The 18,559-nt window shown below is 44.8% G+C and overlaps 1 protein-coding gene across 1 annotated transcript in view; it reads left to right on the top strand.

Annotated features, from left to right (window-relative positions):
- ANAPC2 (anaphase promoting complex subunit 2) overlaps window positions 1-18,559 on the top strand; it is a 41,322-nt gene that overhangs the window by 3,152 nt on the left and 19,611 nt on the right. The window contains exons 3-10 of the mRNA XM_063433102.1: window positions 8,493-8,625; window positions 8,792-8,966; window positions 9,464-9,583; window positions 9,771-9,888; window positions 11,920-12,101; window positions 12,529-12,670; window positions 13,114-13,189; window positions 13,490-13,693. Coding sequence (XP_063289172.1) covers window positions 8,493-8,625; window positions 8,792-8,966; window positions 9,464-9,583; window positions 9,771-9,888; window positions 11,920-12,101; window positions 12,529-12,670; window positions 13,114-13,189; window positions 13,490-13,693 — 1,150 coding nt within the window. The remainder of the gene's footprint in view (window positions 1-8,492; window positions 8,626-8,791; window positions 8,967-9,463; window positions 9,584-9,770; window positions 9,889-11,919; window positions 12,102-12,528; window positions 12,671-13,113; window positions 13,190-13,489; window positions 13,694-18,559) is intronic.

Raw genomic sequence — 18,559 nt, 5'->3', positions numbered from 1 at the left:
ATGCGTACACACCCACTGGTATGCACTCTCTCGATGCGTACACACCCACTGGTATGCACTCTCTCGATGCGTACACACCCACTGGTATGCACTCTCTCTCTCTCTCTCTCTCTCTCTCTCTCTCTCTCTCTCTCTCTCTCTCTCTCTCTCTCTCCAGCGTATACACACTCTCTCGATATGTACACACACACTGGTATACACTCTCTCTCAATGTGTACACACCCACTGGTATGCACTCTCTCTATGTGTGTGTACACCCACTGGTATATTCGCTCTCTCTCTCTCTCTCTCTCTCTCTCTATGAGTGTATACACACTCTCTCGATGTGTACACACACACTGGTATACACTCTCTCTCAATGTGTACACACCCACTGGTATGCACTCTCTCAATGCGTACACACCCACTGGTATGCACTCTCTCTATGTGTGTGTACACCCACTGGTATATTCTCTCTCTCTCTCTCTCTCTCTCTCTCTCTCTCTCTCTATGAGCGTAGACACACTCTCTCGATATGTACACACACACTGGTATACACTCTCTCTCAATGTGTACACACCCACTGGTATACACTCTCTCTCTCTCTTTCTATGTGTGTACACACCTACTAGTATACACTCTCTCGATGCTTACACACCCACTGGTGTGTACCCATTCAGAATCGCTCTCCTGCCAGCACATTTGATAGTGCTTTCTCCCCGCATGCAGCAACCATTGTGTGTATCATGACCTGAAATTCCACAGGGTTAGCCAGGGAATCTTCCATAGGGGCAGATTGTGTGACACAGAATTGAGGCTCACCAAAAAAAGTAGACATGTAGACTTATCATGATATGGGATACCCCTGTAGGAGGCACAAATTAGTAGGCAGTTTCAGAGTGCAGGGCAAACAGACCAGACTACCATAGTAGCAGGCAATGATCACAGAAATCCCTGCAGGGTTGAAATCTTAACAGTAGCCAAATAAAATAGACTGGGGCTCACCCAGTAATCAATAATTCCTCCTCACCCCCCATTAAGGCTGCAACAGCATGCCTCCACTCAGCAGCACCGTGCAGCACACATATAGTAGGGGGCTCACCCCAGGCGCACAGGGTATGAACCCTTAAGTGCTGGCCACGGTCCTGACAGAGAGCACTAATCTTTGCTTAAACGGTTAATTCAAGGTTATGGGAGATATTCCTTTAAGCAGTATGTCCTGGAAATCTTGTCCAGCAGTTAATAGAGACTTTAGCAGCATGTCTCCATACAGCATCACAGTGTAGTAAAATATATAGCAGGGGGCTCACCCCAGGTGCACAGGGTATGAACCATTCAGTGCTGGCCATAGCTCTGACAGAGAGCACTAACCTGTGCTCAAACAGTTTATTCAAAGTTATGGGTCCTTTAACCCCTTAAGGACACATGACATGTGTGACATGTCATGATTCCCTTTTATTCCAGAAGTTTGGTCCTTAAGGGGTTAAGCAGTGTGTCCTGGAAATCCTGTTAAGCAGTTAAAGCAGCACTGTCATGCCGAACTTACCTTTCCCTAATTGCTTCCCCTTCTCTTCCTCTCTCAGGATCTGTTCATTTATTCCTGTCTGCTCTAGTTTTCTTTAAAACATAAGACAAAGTAGGGACTATTTGTCTTATGTATATTTCCCACGCCTGACCATCTCTGACCAGCGGAGGAGCAAAGTGTGCTTCATTTCCTGTGGTCAGAGAAATTTTCCCACAATTCTCACTTTTCCTCCGTGTACTTGCAATGCCTCCTTTCCGTATTCCCGAACACCGGCAAAACTACAGAATTTAGCCCTGACAGAATGAGAGCAGTTCGTCCATTCGGGTAAGATAGAAATTCAGAACTTTTGTTCGGTTCGAAATTTCATTCGAATGAATAGAATTCCGATCCGTGCTGTGGCTTTACTAATACCAAGTACAAATTACTTAGTATTAGTAATTAATCTGCCCCTACTCGCTATATCGCAAGTAGGGGCATGTCTTGTAAACCGTGAGCATTTGTAAATCTCCACCCCCCTCCCTCAATAAATGGCCCCATGGTGTCAATTAGGCTCAGAGCGCTCTGATTGGTTGGTTTGAGTCATCCAATCAGAGTGCTCTGACAGGTAATTGAAGAGGCTGACAGGTAAGTCTCTACATTTACCTGTCACAGCACTCTAGTTGGTCCCCCCAACTTTTCATTCAGGGCCCCCACCTGCCGCTCAGGGGTGGGAGCTGGGGGGGGGGGGGGGAGGGAGAAACGACAATGGATCCCCCCCTCATTTTCATTTAGGGCCCCCACCCGCCATGAGTGTCGGGAGGGGGCCCTGTTTAGTTGCATAGCCCTCACTCGCAGGGCACGGTCAGGGGCTTGGGCTTGGGGGGGAGGACACTATGTCCCCCTGTTGGCTAATAGATGCCCCACCATGGAATTAGTGTGAGTGCTGATTACACTGTAGTGGAATTGGTGTGAGTGCTGATTACACTGTAGTGGAATTGGTGTGAGTGCTGATTACACTGTAGTGGAATTGGTGTGAGTGCTGATTACACTGTAGTGGAATTGGTGTGAGTGCTGATTACACTGTAGTGGAATTGGTGTGAGTGCTGATTACACTGTAGTGGAATTGGGGTGTGAGTGCTGATTACACTGTAGTGGAATTGGGGTGTGAGTGCTGATTACACTGTAGTGGAATTGGGGTGTGAGTGCTGATTACACTGTAGTGGAATTGGGGTGTGAGTGCTGATTACACTGTAGTGGAATTGGGGTGTGAGTGCTGATTACACTGTAGTGGAATTGGGGCGTGAGTGCTGATTACACTGTAGTGGAATTGGGGCGTGAGTGCTGATTACACTGTAGTGGAATTGGGGCGTGAGTGCTGATTACACTGTAGTGGAATTGGGGCGTGAGTGCTGATTACACTGTAGTGGAATTGGGGCGTGAGTGCTGATTACACTGTAGTGGAATTGGGGTGTGAGTGCTGATTACACTGTAGTGGAATTGGGCCGTGAGTGCTGATTACACTGTAGGGGAATTGGGCCGTGAGTGCTGATTACACTGTAGGGGAATTGGGGTGAGTGCTGATTACACTGTAGTGGAATTGGTGTGCGTGCTGATTACACTGTAGTGGAATTGGTGTGCGTGCTGATTACACTGTAGTGGAATTGGTGTGAGTGCTGATTACACTGTAGTGGAGTTGGTGTGAGTGCTGATTACACTGTAGTGGAATTGGTGTGAGTGCTGATTACACTGTAGTGGAGTTGGTGTGAGTGCTGATTACACTGTAGTGGAGTTGGTGTGAGTGCTGATTACACTGTAGTGGAGTTGGTGTGAGTGCTGATTACACTGTAGTGGAATTGGGATGTGAGTGCTGATTACACTGTAGTGGAATTGGGGCGTGAGTGTGATTACACTGTAGTGGAATTGGGGCGTGAGTGCTGATTACACTGTAGTGGAATTGGGGCGTGAGTGCTGATTACACTGTAGTGGAATTGGGGCGTGAGTGCTGATTACACTGTAGTGGAATTGGGGCGTGAGTGCTGATTACACTGTAGTGGAATTGGGGCGTGGGTGCTGATTAAACTGTAGTGGAATTGGGGCGTGGGTGCTGATTACACTGTAGTGGAATTGGGGCGTGAGTGCTGATTACACTGTAGTGGAATTGGGGCGTGAGTGCTGATTACACTGTAGTGGAATTGGGGCGTGAGTGCTGATTACACTGTAGTGGAATTGGGATGTGAGTGCTGATTACACTGTAGTGGAATTGGGGCGTGAGTGCTGATTACACTGTAGTGGAATTGGGGCGTGAGTGCTGATTACACTGTAGTGGAATTGGGGCGTGAGTGCTGATTACACTGTAGTGGAATTGGGGCGTGAGTGCTGATTACACTGTAGTGGAATTGGGGCGTGAGTGCTGATTACACTGTAGTGGAATTGGGGCGTGAGTGCTGATTACACTGTAGGGGAATTGGGGCGTGAGTGCTGATTACACTGTAGGGGAATTGGGGTGTGAGTGCTGAGTGGGGCCATTTGAGATTTTAATCTCCCTTAAGCTATTATGGGGTCATATTTACCCCCATAGAGTGAGGGAGGACATGGGGGGCTTAGGAAGTGGCGGGGAGCTCTGCTCCCTGATGCTTATATGTATACATATTACATGGAGGGAGCTGCAAGCTTGTAGCTCCCTCCCTGTAATAAACCGAACAAAGAGGTCTTCGTTCATTCATTTGAAATTTCTGTTCATTTATTCGACTTTCTGATGAATGAATGAATAGATGAAATTCCCGTTCGCATGACCAAGTGTTTAATTGGGCATGCGCAGGAATTTCACAGCGCTATCTAGTGTGGGCAGATTACGTGTCCCCAGAGACTTCATCTACCCACACAAAGATGGTGGCGCCCAGGACCTAGGTCCGGGCAGAAAATAAAGATTAAAAAAAATAGGTAAGAGGGGGGGTGGGGTTAAAAAAAAAAAAACGGATTCGGCCATGACTGTGCCGTTTTAACAGAGGCTGTAACGCATGTCTCCATACAATAGCACAGTGCAGTATAAATACAGTATGGGTGCTGGCCACAGCCCTGACAGAGAGCACTAACAGAGAGCACTAATCCATCATGCTATAATAGTCAATCCAAGGTTATGGGTGAAATCCCTTTAAACAATTTATATAAATGGCCTAATTCAGCATTAACATGTAACCCCAGTATATATATATATATATATATATATATATATATATATATATATATATATATATATATATATATATATATATATATATATATATATATATATATATATATATATATATATATATATATATAAAATTAATTAAATAAATCAAATTCAATATTTAATCCTTTTTGTTCCAGAGTTTTTAATCTGTGTACCCATTTCATTTCTACTTCTACCCATTTTCTTTTTTTTGTGTGTGTGTGTGTGTGTGTTTTGTAACTATTTCATCTTTCTCTAGTCCTATTCCCATTTTTGTTAGACATTTTGGGTTACATTCTCTTTTCCATTATTTTCGAATCTAGGAAAAAATCCTAAAAAAAAACATGCCACCCCCCTCAACTACCTAAAGGTCAAAGAGAAGCTAGATATAGGTCATGTCCTTCTCCAGTGGGTGGTCACGGCCAGGGCCGGCGCTACCTGTAAGGCGGACTAGGCAGCCGCCTAGGGCGCCCCTTGGGAAGGGGCGCCGCCAGGAGCGCCGGCCCCCCTAATGCTGCAGCCGCCCGAGCGCTGTGTAGAGAGCCTCAGGCGGCTGCAGCTTTGCCCGGGCTGGTGCGTCCATGAGGGCGCACCGCCCGGGCACAGCATGAGGAGAGGGAGGGGGCTGACAGGAGGGAAGCGCTCAGCGCTCCCTCCTGTCACTCCTCTCTGTAGCGTGACCGAGCGCAGTATAGTCGCCGGTACAGGGAGCATCTGTCTCCTGTACTCGGACGGACTAACAGGAAGTGAACACTGGTGTTCACTTCCTGTCAGTCCGCCGGGTACAGGAAACAAAAGCTCCCTGTACCCGCGGACCATGATACAGAGCTCGGCCACGCTACTATAGAGGTAGGGGAGGGTGGGGGAATAAATAGAGAGGGGGGGGGGGAGATAAATAAATGGAGAGGGAGGGGAGGAGGAGAAATCAATGAAGAGGGAGGGGGGGAGAAATAAATGGAGAGGGGGGGAGGAGAAATAAATGGAGAGGGAGGGGAGGAGGAGAAATCAATGAAGAGGGGGGGGGAATAAATGGACAGGGAAGGGGGAGAAATAAATGGACAGGGAGGGGGAGAAATCAATGAAGAGGGAGGGGAGGAGGAGAAATCAATGAAGAGGGAGGGGGGGGGGAGAAATAAATGGACAGGGAGGGGGAGAAATAAATGGACAGGGAGGGGGGAGAAATAAATGGACAGGGAGGGGGGAGAAATAAATGGACAGGGAGGGGGGAGAAATAAATGGACAGGGAGGGGGGGAAATAAATGGACAGGGGGGGGATAAATGGACAGGGGGGGGAGGACAGGGAGGGGGGAATAAATGGACAGGCAGGGTGGGGGGAATAAATGGACAGACAGGGAGGGGGGAATAAATGGACAGACAGGGAAGGGGGAATAAATGGACAGGGAGGGGGGGGGGGTAAATGGACAGGGGGGGGAAATAAATGGACAGGGAGGGGGGGGAATAAATGGACAGGGAGGGGGTAAATAAATGGACAGGGAGGGGGAGGGAATAAATGGACAGGAGGGGGAGGGAATAAATGGACAGGGAGGGGGGGATAAATGGACAGGGAGGGGGGGAAATGGACAGGCAGGGTGGGGAATAAATGGACAGGCAGGGTGGGGGGAATAAATTGAAAGGGGGGGGGGATAAATTGACAGGGAGGGGAATTGACGGGATTAGGAGGGGGAATGAGAGTGGGGAGGGGAGAAGAGAGTGACAACGGGGGAGACGAGAGTGACAAGGGAGGGGGAGAAGAGAGGGACACGCAGGGGAGAAGAGAGTGACAAGGGAGGAGGGGGGAGAAGAGAGGGACAAGAGGGGGGAGAAGAGAGGGACAAGGGGGGTTGAGAAGAGAGTGACGAGGGAGGGAGAGGGGGAGAAGAGAGTGACAAGGGAGGGGGGAGAGATTGACATCCATCACACACACACAATGCACCCCTTGCACACAGAAAAACACACAATGCATTACACACAGACACACACACACACAAGCAATTCAACCCTTACACACAATGCATCCCTTACACACACAGAAACACACAATGCATTCCTTACACACACTCAATGCACCCCTTACAGACGCACACACTGCATCCCGTACATACACAGAAACACTCATTGCAGCCCTTACACATACAAACACAGATTCACACAATGCATTCCTTACACACATATCAGGACATCCCCTACTCCTGTGAACAAACTAATTGGTGGAACATGAAGGTGGACCCTGGGGCCCAGACCTTGAGCTGTGCAAAGGGCCTTAAAAAAATGGAGCCTTCTTCCTGTTCTCCCAGAACACAAACAGCCTCCAGAGAGCCTGTTCTACACCAGACCAGTGGAGCCAGACTGCAGGTAGAGCCCATCACCATCCTCATCTGATTGTAAGTAGGCAATCTAGTATATTATTCGTGGCACTAATCTCTAATTTACCTCACATTAAAGGGACACTTTAGTCCCCAGAACCACTGCAGCTTAATGTAGTGGTTCTGGTGTCTATAGCCTGTCCCTGCAGGCCTTTTAATGTAAACACGGTGGCACTGCAGCACTTGCGTTAGTTAACATGGGGCATTGTGATGTCATATCGGGGGGGGGGATGGGGGGCGGCAAACTTTACTTTTGCGGCAAAAATCCTTGCACCGGCCCTGGTCACGGCCGTTGTGGAAGACGCACCGAGACTCGATGAGCCAGAGTGGCGAAATGCGCGTCAGGGGCACTGACCAGCGCTATCCACAGCCACGGAATCAGCAGGAACGTGTCTATTCACACTTTAACCGTTTGAATATGAGCACTTACACGTCTCACTAATCTAACTACAGACACTAATTCAGCCTACCTTGAGTCTCAGTGCGTCTACTACAATGGCCGTGACCACCCACTGGAGCTGGACTTGACCTAGATCTATATTCTCTTTGACCTAGACATTAGGTAGTTGAGGGGGGTGGCATGTTTCCACTAAGGTTTTTGGTTTAGGGGATGCCCTCGAAGGCACAGTTTGATATAGGGCATCTTCCCCTGTTTGTACACATTTAGTGTGACATTAGTTACTGGAACTTACCCCTTTGCTGTTTACATAGTTTGTTTGTTACTATCGTTTATCCTGCTCACATGCTTCCACTCCTTACCATGCAGATGGTGGTAAGATTCTCTCCCCCCGCAACTAGCCTTTCCTATCATCTAAGGATCAGGGATCAACCCTTGGGACATTAGTCTTATCTGAACATGTATCCATTATACTAATAGAACCAAAGGTCCATATGGTGGATGATCCCCCCTTACATGTTTTGTAGACCCACCGTATTTGTATACCATTGTTACATTTACTGACGCATTAGGTATCAATCTTTATCTTGGAATGAGCTTAACGCCTGCTACTACGCACAATTTAGGCAATAATCCTCTTACTCCAGAAATACGTTTGCACCGATGTGGTCTCTGATGGGCTTGTTTCTATACGGTTTATAGTGTACATAGCATTTGGGTTGTTAGGTGGTGTTTTCTGTTTTTTATATATATATATATATATCTATTAAAAGTTACGTTTTACTGTTCTCTCCTTCTGGGTGGATTTCTACCTATTTAGTTCTTTATTTTCCACCTTTTTCTTACTCTGGTCTAGCCCACGTAGGGCTCACACTCCCCAGGATATTACATAAAACTCCTCTTCCTCCGGATATTTCAGCCTATTGTTGTTGATTGTTAGTGAATTATTTTACTAGAGGTCAACCCCCATTCAGGAGATTAGCTCTCCTATACCTTCTCTATTTATTAAACTCTGATATTTTCACTCTCTGCTTGCAGCCATCTGTTGAATCTGCTGGAAAGAGTTTGTTCCGATGCTGTCACCACAATCCTTCACAAGATGATTGAAGAGCGGATGGAGAAGAGGTGTCGGGGGGAGTACGAGAGATCCTTTCTCAATGAATTTCAGGAGGTAAATGATTTAACTTGATCCTGACCCCCTTTTGTATTCTTCTGTCGGCTTCCTAGGATAATGGGCTGCAGGGGTTAATATAACAGCGGCAAGGGATGAAAAGATCCAATGGGAGCGCGTCTTTGTCCACATGACCCCCATGTCCTTTCTCTCTTTCATTTGGCAGTGGATAGAGAAAGTGATTGGCTGGCTCAGCAAAGTCTTCCTGCAGGACAGCACAGCTCCACCCACTGCGCCAGAGTCAAGCAGCACTTTAAAACGATGGCGATGTCACGTGCAGCGTTTCTTCTACCACCTGTATGCCAGCATGCGAATCAGCGAACTATTCAGCATCATCCGAGGTGATTGGCTGCTCCCCTGGAATGGTTTTATATTTTCTAATTCCAACAGCCAGTAATAGGTTTAATTATAACAATACAACCGTAATGCAGAATATCTGTAAATTGGATAGAAAGACACTATGGGGTTTTAAATGAAGCTGCATAGTGACAAAGTGTTAATGGATAATTTCAAATTCACCACAACTAGCTGTGTATGAAATGCCTATGGTCGGTCACACACGCTGCCTTATTCACGATCACCTGTTTGTAGTGAATTAAAAACATAATCAAAAAATGCTCTGAAATACTCTCCAAGTCCGCTAAGTCACAGCTTGGCCGCCATTTTAACCTAAAGTATGCGGCTTGGATTTCAATTCCCGGCAATTTGCTATTTAGTGAATAAACCCCACTCTCACTGTCTAGCTTGTGTATGCGTGGCCCCTTTTGATTGACAGTAATGTCGAGTGAAGGTTGAGATGAAAAACGATTGATTTCTAATTGTATCGATATTTTCACAGATTTTCCTGATTCAAAGCCAGCCATTGAAGATTTAAAGTTCTGCTTGGAACGGACCAATCAGAGGCAGCAACTTTTAACGTCCCTGAAAAGTGCGCTGGAAACCAGACTGCTGCACCCCGGTGTGTATCCAGCCTCCCGCTGGGAGAATTGGGGCAACAGTTATTTAGAATCCAAGACTAATTAACGATAGAGCGTTGGGTGTGAAATCAGAAGAAGAGCTGCAGTGAAATTGTAGTTATTTAGTTTGGTCCTGGGGATATTTTGATTTGCCCGCTTTTCTGATCCCTCGTTGTATGTCTTTCCCAGGAGTGAACACGTCCGATATTATCACTTTGTACATATCGGCCATTAAAGCTCTGCGAGAGTTGGACCCATCCATGGTGATCCTGGAAGTGGCTTGTGAGCCCATCAGAAAGTACTTAAGGTATTTCATTATTTTCTATAAAGAGAAAAAGTTAATGTATAAATCAGGGCTCGACAAATCCCAGGCGCCAGATCGCCACGGCAACTAGAAATTTCGCCTTGGCGTCTGGAATCTGCCAGCTCTCTAGTAAGTGTGGGAGGGGGCTTTTTTTCACAGGTACATGGAGGCGACCGCCTGCCCGCGGGTACATGAAGAATTATGGGCGGCGCGTGAGGGAGCAGTACTCTGCTTGTAGCTCCTCTCTGCTCCCTCGCGCTGTCTAATGATGTCGGGAGCCGTAAAATGACGTCATTCCGGCCCTGGCATCATTACAGAGTGCAAGGGAGCAGAGAGCAGCTACAGGCAGAGTACGGCTCCCTCACACACAGGAAGAGTGCAGCCCCACTGGATCCCAGGAAAGACCCACTCAGCTCCCCCAAAGGTAGGGAGGTTGAGTGGGTTTCAAATAAAGCAAAAATGTGTGTGTAAGCCTGTGTGAGTCTGTCAAGAGTGTGTGTTTGTGAGAGAGCCTGTCAGACTGTGTGTGTGTTTGTGAGAGAGCCTGTCAGACTGTGTGTGTGTTTGTGAGAGAGCCTGTCAGACTGTGTGTGTGTTTGTGAGAGAGCCTGTCAGACTGTGTGTGTGTTTGTGAGAGAGCCTGTCAGACTGTGTGTGTGTTTGTGAGAGAGCCTGTCAGACTGTGTGTGTGTTTGTGAGAGAGCCTGTCAGACTGTGTGTGTGTTTGTGAGAGAGCCTGTCAGACTGTGTGTGTGTGTGTGAGAGAGAGCCTGTCAGACTGTGTGTGTGTGTGTGAGAGAGAGCCTGTCAGACTGTGTGTGTGTGTGTGTGTGTGTGTGTGTGAGAGAGAGCCTGTCAGACTGTGTGTGTGTGTGTGTGTGTGTGTGTGTGAGAGAGAGCCTGTCAGACTGTGTGTGTGTGTGTGAGAGAGAGCCTGTCAGTGTGTGTGTTTGTTAGAGAGCCTGTCAGTGTGTGCGTGTGAGAGAGCCTGTCAGTATGTGTTTGTGTGTGAGAGAGAGCCTGTCAGTATGTGTTTGTGTGTGAGGGAGAGCCTGTCAAGAGTGTGTGAGCGCCTGTCTGTGTGTGCGTGCAAGCCTCTTGTCAGCATGAGTGTGTGTGTGTGTGAGAGCCAGTCAGTGTGTGCGTGCGCGTTTAGGTACGTGCCCCCTCTGATTGCATTAGGAAGGCGTTTTTTCTCACCTTTCTTTCCATTTCCCCACGCTGTGTCAGTTTCCCCATGGCTGAGATGATCAATCTTTATGATCTCAGCTAAGGCAATGCTTTCCCCTAGGAAAGCATTGGGCGGGTTTTGTGCATGCGCAGCAAATGTACCAATCCGTAGCTCCTCATAGAGATGCATTACATTAACCAATCTCTATGATGAACATTCAGCGCCTCCATGCAGAGCTTGGAGACACTGAACCTGGGTACTGCACGGGGTGCAGCAGTGACCCAGGACTCTCTAGTGACTGTCATTAGAGGTGTTAGTAAGAAGCGATGCAAACTCTGCCTTTTCACAGAAAAGGCAGTGTTTACACTGAAACGCCTGCAGGGACACAAGAACTACTACGTCGAGCTGTATGCCGTACGTCGAGCTGTATGCCGTACGTCGAGCTGTATGCCGTACGTCGAGCTGTATGCCGTACGTCGAGCTGTATGCCGTACGTCGAGCTGTATGCCGTACGTCGAGCTGTATGCCGTACGTCGAGCTGTATGCCGTACGTCGAGCTGTAGTGGTTCTGGTGACTATAGTGTCCCTTTAAGAATTGCACTTTCTTGTTGAAAATGACTGGCTCCTAACTTTTTTAGTTGGCTCCTATATTCCAAACAGATTTGTCAAGCCCTGGTATAAATAGAATGATCAGTCTGTCCGTTGTACAGGTATAACATCTCTCTGTATATAGACCTCATGCAGAATGGCGCAATAAACAAAGTATGATGAACTCGGGTCTTATTATATGTAAGAAAGTTCTTGGATTCCATAATGATCAGGTGCTGACTGTTTCTGCTAATACAATACTATTTATTGATCAGGACAAGAGAAGACACGGTCCGCCAGATTGTTGCTGGTTTAACTGGAGATGCTGAAGGCTCTGGGGATCTGGCCAATGAGCTGTCCAAGGCAGACCCTGTGGTTCTTGATAATGGTCACGAGAGTGATGATGATGTTTCAGAACCAGAGGACTGGGTGCCGGACCCCGTGGATGCTGACCCAGGTACCAAGGATTCTCTTATGGCGGGATTTAGCCTACCTTTCTGAGCCCCGTTTTTAATATAATCCGTCACACTGAGCTCAGTCTCTCCATGTTCCATCATACTGCTGTTGGTGGGTTGCACAGTTTTCTTTGTTTGTTATGAAAACAGGTTTTATATCTTTTACGTGATTGGACAAGGAGCTAGAGGAAGGCTTATCTGAGGGGAGCAGCGATGTGTTTGAGCAGTTGGACCACTGATTGCTTTGTCTGATAATGTGCAATGCATTGTGTGGGATATGAGCAGGTACTTTGTTCTTTGCTGCGATTGCTTGAAACCTACAGAAGGCGAGGATGTTTGACCAGTTCTATAATTTACAGATAAGCTTATTCAAATTGGGGGATGTATTTCTCTGACATTCTTCCTTTAGATTGCTTTCCTCATTCTCAGGTAAAGGAAATTCGAAGCGCAGATCATCCGATATAATCAGCCTACTGGTCAGTATCTATGGCAGTAAAGAACTCTTTATTAACGAGTATCGCACCCTCCTAGCGGACCGGCTCCTGCATCAATTCACCTACAGTTCAGAGAGGTAATGACTCCTCGTAAACACCGTATTAATATCCAGTAACGAGTTTCCTGGTAAACGGAATCTCTTATCTGGGAGAACATTCAGAGCAGAAATGGCTGGTGCTGCCCTGTAGGGGGAAGTAGAGTTCCTTACGTGTGTTATTTTAGCAACAATCTCCAGGAATCCTTATAGGTAGAACACCGAGTAACCCTGCCTACACAATAGTCTTTCTAGATATGTTGTAATGTGGAGCAATCCGTTTTCACGCGTTCCCGTTCTAATAATCAAGCAGAATCATTTTTCCAATGTATTTTTAGAAAGTTATTTATCTTCATAATTTCCCAGTTCAGCTGTTACCAGATTGTCGTTCTCCTGACCGCGTTGTGGGACATCCATATATGTGAATGGCAGATATCGATTCAAAGACTGTGAGACCAACTTTTAAAATGTTTTCGTGTTTGCAGAGAGATCCGCAATGTCGAGCTGTTGAAGTTGCGTTTCGGCGAGGCCCAGATGCATTATTGTGAGGTCATGCTGAAGGTAATTGCGTTGATCCACTCGATGAATTGGGATAGTCACTTGGAGCTTGCTGATTGGCCGGGCTGTGCTATCTGCTTAGTGTCTTCAATGGAAACGGGCATTCTATCCACCGGCTAACCGGAATGGCTGCCGTAACTGGGCAAAGGCTGCTTCAGAGCTGTGTTATGTTGTTATCGCACACCAATGCCCCTAGTGATATATCGAATAGTCATTGGTGCAGCTATTCTGATAATCTGAAAAACACATATTCGTCTCACTAAAAGCTGTTCTAAACAGGACATTTTATTTTATTTTATGAAGGATATGGCTGACTCCCGAAGAATCAATGCCAACATCCGTGACGAGGAAGAGAAGCTCACGGAAGAAGAAAAGCCCCCGTTTAATCTAGTGGCGGTAATACTGTCCAGCGAGTTCTGGCCGGCACTGAAGGAGGAGAAGCTGGAGCTGCCTGACCAGATTAAAGAAACCATGGACATGTATTCCAAGAAGTATGAAAAGCTGAAGGTAAAGGATCCTAAAGAATGGAGTGTAAATAAGACATCGCAAGCTGGGATATCTCCTTCCTACCGCCCCTTAAAGGAACACTCGTATCTTAATAATATAAATATCTCCTTCCTACTTCCCCTTAAAGGAACACTCGTATCTTAATAATATAAATATCTCCTTCCTACCGCCCCTTAAAGGAACACTCGTATCTTAATAATATAAATATCTCCTTCCTACCGCCCCTTAAAGGAACACTCGTATCTTAATAATATAAATATCTCCTTCCTACCGCCCCTTAAAGGAACACTCGCATCTTAATAATATAAATACCTCCTTCCTACCGCCCCTTAAAGGAACACTCGTATCTTAATAATATAAATATCTCCTTCCTACCGCCCCTTAAAGGAACACTCGTATCTTAATAATATAAATATCTCCTTCCTACTGCCCCTTAAAGGAACACTCGTATCTTAATAATATAAATATCTCCTTCCTACCGCCCCTTAAAGGAACACTCGTATCTTAATAATATAAATATCTCCTTCCTGCCGCCCCTTAAAGGAACACTCGTATCTTAATAATATAAATATCTCCTTCCTACCGCCCCTTAAAGGAACACTCGTATCTTAATAATATAAATATCTCCTTCCTACCGCCCCTTAAAGGAACACTCGTATCTTAATAATATAAATATCTCCTTCCTACCGCCCCTTAAAGGAACACTCGTATCTTAATAATATCAATATCTCCTTCCTACCGCCCCTTAAAGGAACACTTGTATCTTAATAATATCAATATCTCCTTCCTACTTCCCCTTAAAGGAACACTTGTATCTTAATAATATCAATATCTCCTTCCTACTGCCCCTTAAAGGAACACTCGCATCTTAATATCAATATCTCCTTCCTACCGCCCCTTAAAGGAACACTCGCATCTTAATATCAATATCTCCTTCCTACCGCCCCTTAAAGGAACACTTGTATCTTAATAATATCAATATCTCCTTCCTGCCGCCCCTTAAAGGAACACTCGTATCTTAATAATATAAATATCTCCTTCCTACTGCCCCTTAAAGGAACACTCGTATCTTAATAATATAAATATCTCCTTCCTACCGCCCCTTAAAGGAACACTTGTATCTTAATAATATCAATATCTCCTTCCTGCCGCCCCTTAAAGGAACACTCGCATCTTAATATCAATATCTCCTTCCTACTGCCCCTTAAAGGAACACTCGCATCTTAATATCAATATCTCCTTCCTACCGCCCCTTAAAGGAACACTCGTATCTTAATAATATAAATATCTCCTTCCTACTTCCCCTTAAAGGAACACTCGTATCTTAATAATATAAATATCTCCTTCCTACTTCCCCTTAAAGGAACACTTGTATCTTAATAATATCAATATCTCCTTCCTACTGCCCCTTAAAGGAACACTCGCATCTTAATATCAATATCTCCTTCCTACCGCCCCTTAAAGGAACACTCGCATCTTAATATCAATATCTCCTTCCTACCGCCCCTTAAAGGAACACTTGTATCTTAATAATATCAATATCTCCTTCCTGCCGCCCCTTAAAGGAACACTCGCATCTTAATAATATAAATATCTCCTTCCTACTTCCCCTTAAAGGAACACTCGCATCTTAATATCAATACCTCCTTCCTGCCGCCCCTTAAAGGAACACTCGTATCTTAATAATATAAATATCTCCTTCCTACTTCCCCTTAAAGGAACACTCGTATCTTAATAATATAAATATCTCCTTCCTACTTCCCCTTAAAGGAACACTTGTATCTTAATAATATCAATATCTCCTTCCTACTGCCCCTTAAAGGAACACTCGCATCTTAATATCAATATCTCCTTCCTACCGCCCCTTAAAGGAACACTCGCATCTTAATATCAATATCTCCTTCCTACCGCCCCTTAAAGGAACACTTGTATCTTAATAATATCAATATCTCCTTCCTGCCGCCCCTTAAAGGAACACTCGCATCTTAATATCAATATCTCCTTCCTACCGCCCCTTAAAGGAACACTTGTATCTTAATAATATCAATATCTCCTTCCTGCCGCCCCTTAAAGGAACACTCGTATCTTAATAATATAAATATCTCCTTCCTACTGCCCCTTAAAGGAACACTCGTATCTTAATAATATAAATATCTCCTTCCTACCGCCCCTTAAAGGAACACTTGTATCTTAATAATATCAATATCTCCTTCCTGCCGCCCCTTAAAGGAACACTCGCATCTTAATATCAATATCTCCTTCCTACTTCCCCTTAAAGGAACACTCGCATCTTAATATCAATATCTCCTTCCTACCGCCCCTTAAAGGAACACTCGCATCTTAATATCAATATCTCCTTCCTGCCGCCCCTTAAAGGAACACTCGCATCTTAATATCAATATCTCCTTCCTACTTCCCCTTAAAGGAACACTCGCATCTTAATATCAATATCTCCTTCCTACCGTCCCTTAAAGGAACACTCGTATCTTAATATCAATATCTCCTTCCTGCCGCCCCTTAAAGGAACACTCGTATCTTAATAATATAAATATCTCCTTCCTACTGCCCCTTAAAGGAACACTTGTATCTTAATAATATCAATATCTCCTTCCTGCCGCCCCTTAAAGGAACACTCGCATCTTAATATCAATATCTCCTTCCTACCGCCCCTTAAAGGAACACTCGCATCTTAATATCAATATCTCCTTCCTGCCGCCCCTTAAAGGAACACTCGCATCTTAATATCAATATCTCCTTCCTACTTCCCCTTAAAGGAACACTCGCATCTTAATATCAATATCTCCTTCCTACCGTCCCTTAAAGGAACACTCGTATCTTAATATCAATATCTCCTTCCTGCCGCCCCTTAAAGGAACACTCGTATCTTAATAATATAAATATCTCCTTCCTACTGCCCCTTAAAGGAACACTTGTATCTTAATAATATCAATATCTCCTTCCTGCCGCCCCTTAAAGGAACACTCGCATCTTAATATCAATATCTCCTTCCTACCGCCCCTTAAAGGAACACTCGCATCTTAATATCAATACCTCCTTCCTACCGCCCCTTAAAGGAACACTTGTATCTTAATAATATCAATATCTCCTTCCTACCGTCCCTTAAAGGAACACTCGTATCTTAATATCAATATCTCCTTCCTACCGCCCCTTAAATGAACACTCGTATCTTAATAATATCAATATCTCCTTCCTACTTCCCCTTAAAGGAACACTTGTATCTTAATAATATCAATATCTCCTTCCTACCGTCCCTTAAAGGAACACTCGTATCTTAATATCAATATCTCCTTCCTGCCGCCCCTTAAAGGAACACTCGCATCCTAATATCAATATCTCCTTCCTACCGCCCCTTAAAAGAACACTTGTATCTTAATATCAATATCTCCTTCCTACCGCCCCTTAAAGGAACACTCGTATCTTAATAATATAAATATCTCCTTCCTACCGCCCCTTAAAGGAACACTCGCATCTTAATATCCATACCTCCTTCCTACCGCCCCTTAAAGGAACACTTGTATCTTAATAATATCAATATCTCCTTCCTACCGTCCCTTAAAGGAACACTCGTATCTTAATATCAATATCTCCTTCCTACCGCCCCTTAAAGGAACACTCGTATCTTAATAATATAAATATCTCCTTCCTACCGCCCCTTAAAGGAACACTCGTATCTTAATAATATCAATCTCCTTCCTACCGCCCCTTAAAGGAACACTCGCATCTTAATATCCATACCTCCTTCCTACCGCCCCTTAAAGGAACACTTGTATCTTAATAATATCAATATCTCCTTCCTACCGTCCCTTAAAGGAACACTCGTATCTTAATATCAATATCTCCTTCCTACCGCCCCTTAAAGGAACACTCGTATCTTAATAATATCAATATCTCCTTCCTACTTCCCCTTAAAGGAACACTTGTATCTTAATAATATCAATATCTCCTTCCTACCGTCCCTTAAAGGAACACTCGTATCTTAATATCAATATCTCCTTCCTGCCGCCCCTTAAAAGAACACTCGCATCTTAATATCAATCTCCTTCCTACCGCCCCTTAAAGGAACACTCATATCTTAATAATATAAATATCTCCTTCCTGCCGCCCCTTAAAGGAACACTAGTATCTTAATAATATCAATATCTCCTTCCTACTTCCCCTTAAAGGAACACTCGTATCTTAATAATATCAATATCTCCTTCCTACTGTCCCTTAAAGGAACACTCGTATCTTAATATCAATATCTCCTTCCTACCGCCCCTTAAAGAAACACTCGCATCTTAATATCAATACCTCCTTCCTACCGCCCCTTAAAGGAACACTTGTATCTTAATAATATCAATATCTCCTTCCTACCGCCCCTTAAAGGAACACTCGCATCTTAATATCAATACCTCCTTCCTACCGCCCCTTAAAAGAACACTCGTATCTTAATAATATCAATATCTCCTTCCTACTTCCCCTTAAAGGAACACTTGTATCTTAATAATATCAATATCTCCTTCCTACCGTCCCTTAAAGGAACACTCGTATCTTAATATCAATATCTCCTTCCTACCGCCCCTTAAAAGAACACTCGTATCTTAATAATATTAATATCTCCTTCCTACCGCCCCTTAAAGGAACACTCGCATCTTAATATCAATATCTCCTTCCTACCGCCCCTTAAAGGAACACTCGCATCTTAATATCAATACCTCCTTCCTACCGCCCCTTAAAAGAACACTCGTATCTTAATAATATTAATATCTCCTTCCTACCGCCCCTTAAAGGAACACTCGCATCTTAATATCAATATCTCCTTCCCACCGCCCCTTAAAGGAACACTCGCATCTTAATATCAATACC

This window comes from Pelobates fuscus, chromosome 9 (genome assembly GCF_036172605.1).
Source record: "Pelobates fuscus isolate aPelFus1 chromosome 9, aPelFus1.pri, whole genome shotgun sequence".
Lineage (NCBI taxonomy): Eukaryota > Metazoa > Chordata > Amphibia > Anura > Pelobatidae > Pelobates > Pelobates fuscus.
Note: the sequence above shows the minus strand (reverse complement) of the source record. Positions and strands in the feature narration are given on the sequence as shown.